General features: G+C 31.3%; 1 protein-coding gene across 1 annotated transcript; it reads right to left on the bottom strand.

The window, feature by feature from the left end:
* Positions 1 to 1,038: 1,038 nt before the first annotated feature.
* Positions 1,039 to 2,000, bottom strand: LOC127789070 (RING-H2 finger protein ATL74-like). The gene has a single exon (XM_052317827.1). The coding sequence runs from the start codon at positions 1,927 to 1,929 to the stop codon at positions 1,402 to 1,404; it is 528 nt and encodes a 175-aa protein (XP_052173787.1). The 5' UTR covers positions 1,930 to 2,000; the 3' UTR covers positions 1,039 to 1,401.
* Between the last annotated feature and the right edge of the window lie 9,019 nt (positions 2,001 to 11,019).

Below are 11,019 nucleotides of genomic sequence, written 5' to 3'. Positions count from 1 at the left end.
AAAATAAAAAGATTTATATATTTTTTAAAATTATTGAAATTTTATATATTAAATTTTTTTATTTTTTTAAATTAATTTTTTAATGAATTTTGTGATTAATTTAAATTAAATTTTAAGTTTATTTTTAAGATTGTATATTTCTTTTTACTAATTTTATTTTTAATTATTTTTTTAAGCAAAATTCAAATTTTTAATAAATTTTGCTACTATTTTGAAAAACCACCACAAATGTTAATTTAATTTTAGTCTTAAATTATTTAATTATTTTTGAATTTTACGACAGTTTCTCAAAAACCGCCACTAAATTCAATTTTTAATAAATTTTACAAATATTTTACATCAGACTTGAATAACATAAAACTATACTTTGTTGTTTTTGAAATATATAAAAATATATGAGTCTCGAGTTCTCTAATTTAAAAAAATATATATATTCATAAGTTTCATACTCCTCTATTAAGTAAAATCAATATTTAACTTATTTAAAAGACATACATAAATATATGAGTATGAGCTTTTCAATACAAGAAAGATATATACAATATTTTAGAAATCATAATAAAAATGTTTTAAAAGTCATCTATAAACTAAATTTACTGAAAATATTTTTTTATGATTATTTTCTTTATAAATGAAAATATAAATTTCTTTTTTTCTTCTTCTTTTGCTTTTATCCCTGTATCTCTATCTCTTCTTTGAGTTTTAGATCGTTGGAACCCATCATCAAGATTGGTTATGGGTTCCGGTTACTAGTGGAACCCATTTCCGATGGGTTTTATTCATTGATATTATGTTTCTATTTTTCATTCTTATTTTACCTTTTAGTTATCTTTTTGAATTTTTATTTATCATTAAATTTATCTAATTTTGCCTAATTATGTTTAAATAACATTGCATGTGACAAAATGATTGTTTGAGCCAAAAAAAAAAAATCACATAAATTTCTAGAGCTATTAATATTTTTAAATTACATGAGTAAACGACCCAAATGAAAGGGGGTTTAAATGTCCCTTATTTCTATGATCTAAATTGAAAGGTCACAAAATTTAAGCAATATAATGTCACCATAATTAAAGTCAAATTAAAATGTAATTTTATAGTAATATAGCTGTTTTAACTACTAATACCTGTGTTTAAATTCTTTCAAACCTTACAAATTTACATCGTTGCTCTCAAAGTGAAAATCGATCCACTAAACAGTACACTTCAATTTTTTTTGATTCCAGGCAATGATCTATCAAAATTAGCCCCGTGGATTCACTTCATTTCTCCAGCCCAAGAAATTCGTATCAGATTTCTCTTCTCTATTCCACGGGATCTGAAACTACAACTCCGTTTTCCCGAGAAAATCGACCTCGGGCAAGAAAATTTCGAATGCTCCCAGAAAATTAACTTCCCCCCTCAACAATCACCGGCCTGAGCACCCTGCCAACCGGCTGCCACCGCGCTGGAATTCGTCCTATCCAGCAACGAGCGGCGGCAATTTGGGCAGGTAGAGTGGGAGAGAAGCCATCTGTCTATGCACTTCATATGGAATCCATGACTGCATTTCGGAAGCACCCGAACCTTTTCCCCCTCCACGAATTCCCCCAAGCAAATTGGGCATTCGGTGGCCGAAATCCTCAATCCGGACCCGTAAACCGCCGCCGGGAGCCGCCGCAGATCTCCCCTTTTGAGGCCGGTCGCCGCCAGATGCGGCGACGCTGGCTCCGCCGTGTCTACGGAAAATCTCCCCCGGCAACGCCGCACGCAGCGCAGGAACGAGATCAATCCGAATACGCATATGAGTGTGCTCAGTAATGCCATCATTACAATCACCGCGTTGGTGTCGAACCTCGTCTGGCTATCATTGAAGTCGTTTTCTCGGCCGCCAATCCCCACTGGCGCCGCCGACTGTGGGCCGACGAGTCGACGGTGTAAATTGGCCATTGCTAGTTTCGCCACCACCCAGCAGAACTCCGAGACGACATGAAAAGCGTTGTTTTTTGTGCTGCGTATATATGGGCGCATGAAAAGATCAAAATTGTATGGAAAAAGCCGACGCTACTTTATAGGCTAAAAGCGGAAAAGAAATAAGAGATATTTATGTCTTGAAAAATTTTACTAGTGAGTAATTTGCTTTTCATAGTTATATTTTATTAAAATTTAAAATAATTTAAATAAAAATTTAAAAATAATCTTACACAGCCATCCCACTTACTCCCCGCATGCACCATCCCTCCATTCTGTCGTTGTCCCCTTTCATCTCTGCCTTTCATAGCGCCACGTAGGAATGTCCTTTCTACCCTACTTACAGCATAATCAAAATTGCCATTATTGGTAACCATCGTGGCACTGCCCAGCAACATCGTGTTCACCATCATTAACAAGAACATGTATTATAAATATATTTAAAAAAGTATGTATTATCACTAACAACTCTAATTTTATTTTAAAATATATTTAGCTATGATAACACGTGATTTACATAAAATACTAATTTGGAGATATAAAATAATTTTTAATTAAAAGAGTTGAATTATATATACAAAAGGGGACACATTTGGAGGTCAAAGCGATGCAAAAGGAAGATAATTATTGTGGAGGCTTTGCCTACCATATCATGATTAGGGTTTAAAGATCGAAATTATTGGCACCAAATCCAAGCTTTAATCTTCTCACGGTACACTTGTAAGAAAGGAAGCAGTGGCGGCCAATGAAAATGTTGAGTTGTGTGTTAGGCAAACGAGAATTTTAGGATGGAAGGATGGTGGAAAGGATGTCAGCATTACCATTATTGTATTTGATGATGAGTCAAAAGGCAGGCCTTATTGACATTATTGACATGGTGGCAAATAATTGAAATTTTGGATAAATATAACCGTTACATCACCGCCCAAATATCTGTCCCCTTTGCCCTTTTAAGTATCCTTCTTTGAAACAAAAAATACATAGAAGTACTCAAAAGTTACTTCTATATATAATAACACTTTTATAGAAAAAAATCACAAACAAACGCATATTTAAAAAAAAATTATAGAAAAAATCAAAGTTGCTTCGTCAATGGCTCTTTCAAATCACTTTCGTTCCTATTTTATTATAGGTAAAAGTATATTAAAAGGTTAATAAAATTTAAAAATTTAAAATATCTCGTTGGATTAAAAGACATACATTTTCTCATAATCAGGGAGTCCGTATAAACGTGCAAGCTAAATAACTCTCTCATTTAAATTTATTTTTGAATATTTTAAGAAAAGAATAAGTAATTATTCATAAAAAAATAATTTTAATAGGTTCTAAAATATAATAATTATAATCTTAATAAGTTCCAAAATGTAAGAATTCTAATCCTAATAAGATTAGGAAATGTCAAGATAGACATTATTTATAAGAATCATAATTTCGAATTACTAAATATTACTCTATATCCCTTTATAAATAAGCAGACAGTCATTCCTGAAAAGGTACGTCTCTAATACTGGTTTCAATATAGTTTTCATTATCTTCAATGTTTGAATTAAGCAGCTGAGTGTTTACACAAGAACCTTCTTACGCCATCTAATTGTTTCATTTCTTACAAATTCAAACGGCTTGACGATGATGTTCTCAATCAAATAAATTTATTGTTATATCTCGACAATAATAATTAGTGTTGTCTATGGGAAACGTCTAAAAAGCCTATGAATACTACAACAGCTCTCACACAATCTCAAGTCGTAGGAAGCCTAATCAAATCAATTGAAAAAGAAGACATTATACGTATGTGATAATCTTATTAATGGTATGCTCATTCGTTTAATATTTTTGCATTTGTCACCATTTTGTTTTTCAATTATTGTTTTGTACGAAAGGAGAGAAAATTGAAAAAGAAATCAGGAGGCATTTTATATATATATATATATTATAATTTACAAAGCTTCTCGTGGAAGCTGGGTGGAAGACAAAGTTGTTTAGTCTATGTTAAATATTAAAAGAGAAGCCTCTAAAGAAGCTTAACTTGAAAAGGGGGGAAAACCCAGAAGCCCCAACAAAATTGGCACAACAATGGTCGTGATAAGCGGTAGAATAGGAAATCAATGCCGAGCATGGCAGCGATAGAAGACTAAGCAACAACAACGAGCAGAGGCCACGGAACAACCATGATGGAAGACTGTAGTACTTAGCGAGGCAACGGCCGTAAAAGACCAACGGGGGTGAAGAGGTGGTCGTGATGAAGCACGGTGAAGCGGTGACAACTGAAGGTTAACCACGACAATGAATGATGAAAGACAGTGGCAAAGCAGCGACTACTAAAGCCCAAATGATGGCGACAGCGGAAGGTGAAGCAGCGGCCGCAGAAGCCCTAATGACAGTTACGGAGGGTGTAGTGGCGGTTGCAAAAGCCTAAACGACAGCAGCTATGGTGATGTTTGGCGGAAGATGAAACATGACTGCGAAAGATTGATGCATGTCGAATGCACCAAATAATAAAATTACTCTACTTACAATTAATAGTAGTGGCAAGTAAAGGTTGATATTTTACTCTTGTGAGTGATTAAAGAGTTTTGATAATGACAAATAATGTGGATTTCAAAGAATATGAAAAATAAGTATTTTATGCATAATGTGTCTCAAAATCAATTTCATGGAATCTAAGCATTTGATCTCCCACATTGATTTCAAAAAGAAATGAAGTTAGGTAATTTCAACTTTAAAGAGATTCTATAGGTTGAGATTCTAAATAAATTCATTTAAGTGGTCTTGAAATAAATTAAAATGTTTCAAATCTAAAATCAAGCGTTTCTTATAGTCTGTCAACAAAGTATTCAAATTTTAGTTTGCATTTATCAACTAAAATTTAAAAAGTTAGAAAAATTTTAAGAAGTTTACCTAGGTCTTGGGAACCAAAAGTCACTACTATAAATGAGGCAAAAGACTTAGACAACTTGTTAGGATCATTAATGACTCATGAAATAATGATGAAGAAGAATAAGGTTGATGATTCAAAGAAAAATAAAAATATAGCTTTCAAGGTTGAAGATGAAGATAAAGATTCTCTAGACAGTGAAGATGATGATTTTGCCTTACAAGCTAGAAAATTTAGAAAATTTATGAAGAAATGTAGATTTAATCAAAGAATAAACTTTAGGAAAGAAAAGGATCAAAAGAAAACTAACCCATCTAATGAGCTTCGATGTTTTGAGTGTAAGAAGCTAGGTTATATAAGGAATGATTGCCCTTAATTAAAAAGGAAGGACCGCAAGGAAAAGAAAGTGAAGAAGAAGGCCTTAGCCATATGGAGTGAAGGAGAAGTATCCTCAAATGATGATTCTCAAGATGAAGAAGTGGCCAACGTTTGCTTCATGACAAAGTTTAAAGATAAGGTAAATTCTCAACTCTCAAATTCAATTTCGGAATTTACATTTAAAGAACTTCATGATGCATTTAATGAATTACTAAGTGAATGTGAGCACATGAATATGAACAACATTGATTTGAGGAAGAAAATGAGCTTGTTGGAAATAGAAGTTAAAAACTTGAAATTTGAAAAAGAAGTCTTAGAAAATGAAAGAAATGCTTTGATTAGTGAAAGAAAAAATCTTCTTAAAGAAAACAAAGATATGACGGAATCTCTAGAAAAACTAGTTGAAGGAAAGAAGAAATTAGAAATGATCCTTGGTGCTCAAATAAATTTTGGTGATAAGCAAGGAATTAGATTTGATCCATTCAATGCAAGTTCAAGTAAAACACTTGTTATAAAAGCGTCAAATCAAAGATTTATTCAAAGAAAACCATTCTACAAATCAAATTTCTCAAAGAGAGGCATTACATGCCATTATTGTGGTAGGAATGGTTATTCAATCAATAAGTGTTTCACAAGAAATAATCCTTATAAATTCAAAAAAAGTTTGGGTTCCTAAGTATGTAGTGTCTACTAACAAGAATGGACCCAAGATGATGTAGGTACCAAAGGGAACAACTTGAAGTATTCTTTTTGTAGATTGCTTTGGTTTCAAATGATTCAAGTAGCAAATGGTTCCTTGATAGTGGGTGCTCAAAGCACATGACGAGAGATCAAGAGCTTCTCAACAATGTCATCCTCAAAGAAGGAGGTACTGTTTACTATGGTGACAACTCTCAAGGTAAGATCATAGGTATGGGTTCTATCTCTTTTGAAAATCTTGTATTAAATAATGTGTTTCTCGTTAATGGTCTTAAACACAATTTGATTTGTATTAGTCAATTATGTGATATGAATTATGAAGTTTGATTTGATGCTAATTCTTGCAAAATTATATGTTCTAAGACAAAAGAAATGAAGCTAAAAGGGAATAGAGTAGGAAATGTCTATCTCACTTTTTTAGAATCATTTAAGCTAGAAAATTTCTTAGTAACCAATACTTCCCAAAATACTTGGTTGTGGCATAATAGATTAGAGCATGCTAGTATGAACTTAATCAACAAGTTAGTGAAACATGATCTTGTTAATGGTTTGCCAAAGCTAAAATTTGAAAGAGACCATATTTGTGATACATGCATGAAAGGTAAACAAATTAGTGTATCGTTCAAACCTACAAATTAAGTTTCAACATCTAGACCTCTAACATTACTTCACTTAGATCTATTAGGTCCAATGAGAACTTTAAGTTTGGTAGGAAAGTAATAAGTTTTGGTTATAGTAGGTGATTATTCTAGATTGACATGGGTAATCTTTCTTGCTTCTAAAAATGAAACTTTTAAGTCTTTTGAAATATTTAGTAAAAAAAGTTCAAAAAGAAAAAGGTTTTGTATCTCAAAAATTAGAAATGTCTATGGAGGAGAATTTAAAAATGAATCTTTCAAACTATATTGTGAAGAAAATGGTATAGATCATAGTTTCTCTTATGCTAGGACTCCTTAACAAAATGGGGTGGTAAAGAGAAATAATAAATCCCTACAAGAAATGGCTAAAACAATGCCTTAAATACCGCTTGTCATGTATTAAATAAAGTCTCTATAATACCCATTTTGAAGAAGACCCCTTATGAATTATACATAGGAAGAAAACCTAATATAAGCCATTTCCATGTCTTTTGGTAGTACTTGTTATATATCCTCAACAATGAAAAATAATCTCTAGGCAAATTTGATGCCAAAAGTGATGAAGGTATATTTCTATGATACTCATTCCAAAGTAAAGGCTATAGGGTATTCAATAAAAGGACATTAGTTGTAGAAGAAACAATTAAAGTAATAGTTGATGACATAAATGTTGAAGTTCCAAAACCTAGAAAAAGATTGTGAAAATGAAGTAATCCAAAATCTTGAAAAACTTTCATTAGAACAAAATGAATCAAATACTCTAGATAATGATCCCTTTGAAGGAGAACAAGAGCATCAAGAAGAGAAAGAACCAACATTTCCAAGAGAAAGGAAATGCGTCAAAGAAAATGAAATCATTAGAGATCCATTTAAAAGCATTAGAACTAGATCATCCATTAGAAATGAATGTCAATATACCGTTTTATTATCTTAAATTGAACCTAAAAATGTCAAAGAAGCTTTAGATGATGAAAATTGGATCATTTCCATGCAAGAAGAATTAAATCAATTTAAAAGAAGCTTTAGTTGATGACATAAATGGATGAAAGTGGTACAGTTGTAAGAAATAAGGCTAGGTTAATGGCTCAAGGATATAGCCAAGAAAAGGGTATTGACTATCATGAAACCTATGCCCCCGTTGCTAGACTAGAAGCCATAAGGATGCTATTAGCATTTGCTTGCTACAAAAATTTTAAGCTATATCAAATGAATGTTAAGAGTGCATTCTTAAATGGATACATTAATGAAGAAGTTTATGCAGAACAAACTCCTGGCTTTGAAAATCATAAGTATGAAGACCATGTGTTCAAACTTACAAAAGCTTTATATGATCTAAAACAAGCCCCTAGGGCATGGTATGAAAGACTTAGCAAATTTTTTTTAGAAAAATGATTCAAAAAAGGATAAATAGATACAACCCTTTAAGGAATCATTGTAATGATATATTATTAGTTCAAATCTATGTAGATGATATCATATTTGGATCCACTAACAAATCCTTATGTGATCAATTTGCAAATCTTATGCAAGGGGAATTTGAAATGAGCATGATCGGAGAGCTTAAGTATTTCTTAGGATTGCAAATTAGACAAAAAGATGAAAGCATTTATATTTCTTAACAAAAATATATAAAAGATTTTCTTAAGAAATTTAATGTTCAAGATTACAAACCTATGCCTACACCTATGAGTGGTTCATTAAGCTTAGACAATGATGAATTAGGCAAGTCTGTCGATAACAAACTTTATAGAAGCATAATTGGATCACTACTTTATTTAATAGTTAGCAAGCCTAATATCACGTTTAGTGTCTGTTTATGTGCTAGGTTCCAATCTAATCCCAAAGAATCTCATTTCAAAGTTGTGAAAGGAATCTTGAGATATGTAAAAGGATCTTCAAGCTTAGAACTATTTTATCTTAAATCAAAGAAGTTTGATCTCATAGCTTATACTAATGTTGATTATGATGGTTGTAAAATAAATAGAAAAAGTACAAGTGGGTCATGTCAATTTTTAGGACATTGCTTAGTGTCTTGGTCAAGTAGAAAGTAAAATACTATTGCACTATCATCCACTGAGGCTGAATGTGCTGCAATTAGTAGTTGTTATGCTCAAATATTGTGGATGAAGTATCAAATAGAAGATTATGGTATAAGACTTCAAAATATCCCAATAAAATGTGATAACACAAGTGCTATGACTCTAACAAAAACTCTCATATTTCATGCAAGAACTAAGCACATTAAAGTAAAACATCATTTTATTAGAGACCACTTTCAAAAAAAGGGATATACACAACAAGAAAAATAGGTTTTAACGACAGAAATTTTCCTATCGTCACCCGTCATTATTACCTCTGTGGATAAAAGCATTTAACGACAGGAATGATAAACTCATTGTTAATTATATTAATGACTGTATGATTCCTGTCATTAAAAATAATTATCAGTGACCGAATTATAACCCAATAACGACCATATTTCCCGTCGTTAATAGTGTAAATAATTAACGACCGTATAATTCCTATCGTTAAAAATAATTATAACGACCGAATTATAACTGAATAACGATAATATTTCTCGTCATTAAAAATAACTTTTTAGCTACCAAAACACAAAATAATGACAGTATTTCCTATCGTTAATAGTGTGAACAATTAGCGATTGTATGATTCTTGTCGTTAAAAAATATTATTTAGCTACCAAAATATAAATCAATAACGACAATATTTCTTGTCGTTAATAGTGTTAAAACGACAATTAATCATCAATGACGATGACATCTTGTTCTGATGTAAACCACCAAACTTATATATCATTATCTATATCAAATTGAAATAAAACTCATAAAATTAAACATGTCATTCAACTAACTTCAAAGTAATATATGTTCAACTAAAATAAAAAACATCATTATCCATTAGCATTTACACACCAAAAGTAATATCTATATAAGTGTTAATTGCCAACAAACCAAAAAAGATATTCAACTAAAAGTAACACTTTGACAATCATATATACTATACAAAAATGTACACCAAAACATTATAATCAAAGAGTTGATTGAAATTATAGTCATAGAACTGTTCATGTAGTCCAAAACAGAAGTTGCTTCCTTTAGAGTTCTATTGTCTCATTGACCTACAGAAAAAAATAAAACATGAAATTATAGTCAAATATGTGTTCATGTTTTTTTTATAAAAGATTAGAAATAGAATTAATAAAGCACAAAACGTCTCCATCACATGCTACATAACATACAACCACTAAAATGCATCAAAACACAACAAAATTTGAGAAACACACTCTAAATTTTGTAATTGATACTATCTATACAAGACTTAAATACTCATAAGCTTCTAAGGAAAAAAATTTACACTTAGAAGAATAACAATTATTGTAATATAATTTGTAAAAAGCCAAAATCTACAACATTCCATCCTTTGTTATATAAATAGCTTTGTCATATTTGGAACAATATATATCAATAACTTTCACGTTATTATCTTGTTGAAGGTTTACATAAAATGATGTTGTTATACAAATTTCCCAAGAATTGGTCCACAATAAAACCATTGCATAATTTCATGAATATTAAACAAAAAATAAACTATCATAATTAACATGTGTACTTATTGCACTTCTTTCCTTATTTAGCAACCATTTTTCTCCCCATGTGCTCTCTATCTCAAGAAGAACCATCTCCCTTACTTTTTTCTCTCCCGTGTTCTCTTGACTAGTGTTCATTGCAAACCCAATGGGGCTTGCTAGAATTTCACAGCATTTCTCTTCAATAAACTATTGTCTATGATCAAGAAACTATAGCTAATATTAATATTTACTAAATTGGGTCCAAAAGAAGCCATGAAGCTAGATGTAATAAAGAAATAAATACTACTTGAGAAATATATATTAATATTTGTAACAAACTTATGTTATGGGAACATAACAAAGTAATATGAGATTTTCACTTATTACAATACATAATTTTTCTATAGAGCCCTTTGAACAATTTTGGCTTATATCCGTAATCTTAAATAGAAAAATCATATATTGCACAAAAAGACCAAACAATGAAGCAGAGTTCTTAGATAATAACTTATTCACCATATTAATAGATAAGGAAAAGCAGGAGAAAAAGAGGAGAGAATAATCCTTGGTAGAGCATAGTGCTGCAGAGCGAACTTGGAACAAAAAAGAATTACTTAGAGGACGAGTCCACCAATTTACCTGGTTAAGAGGATTATCGAGAGATTTCTTCCATAGCTTCCATATTAAGTCCTTGTATTGGGTGTGAGTAAGACCTGGTTTCTCTTCCTTCAACTTAGGAAGCTTAGCTTCCTCAAAAACCTATGAGAATATGAAAGAAATAGAGAATATGAAGCATTCACTTTAAGGATATTGTGAAAAAAAAAAGAACAAAATCCAATATACATCCAACTTAACTAGCAACATCGACTTCACTTGATCCCCAGTCAACG

The sequence above is a fragment of the Diospyros lotus genome, chromosome 13 (genome assembly GCF_014633365.1).
Source record: "Diospyros lotus cultivar Yz01 chromosome 13, ASM1463336v1, whole genome shotgun sequence".
Classification (NCBI taxonomy): Eukaryota; Viridiplantae; Streptophyta; class Magnoliopsida; order Ericales; family Ebenaceae; genus Diospyros; species Diospyros lotus.
This window is presented reverse-complemented; position numbering and strand designations above follow the sequence as displayed.

Coding starts and splice junctions, on each gene's coding strand:
- LOC127789070 (XM_052317827.1), bottom strand. CDS start 1,929: ATGGCCAATTTACACCGTCGACTCGTCGGCCCACAGTCGGCGGCGCCA.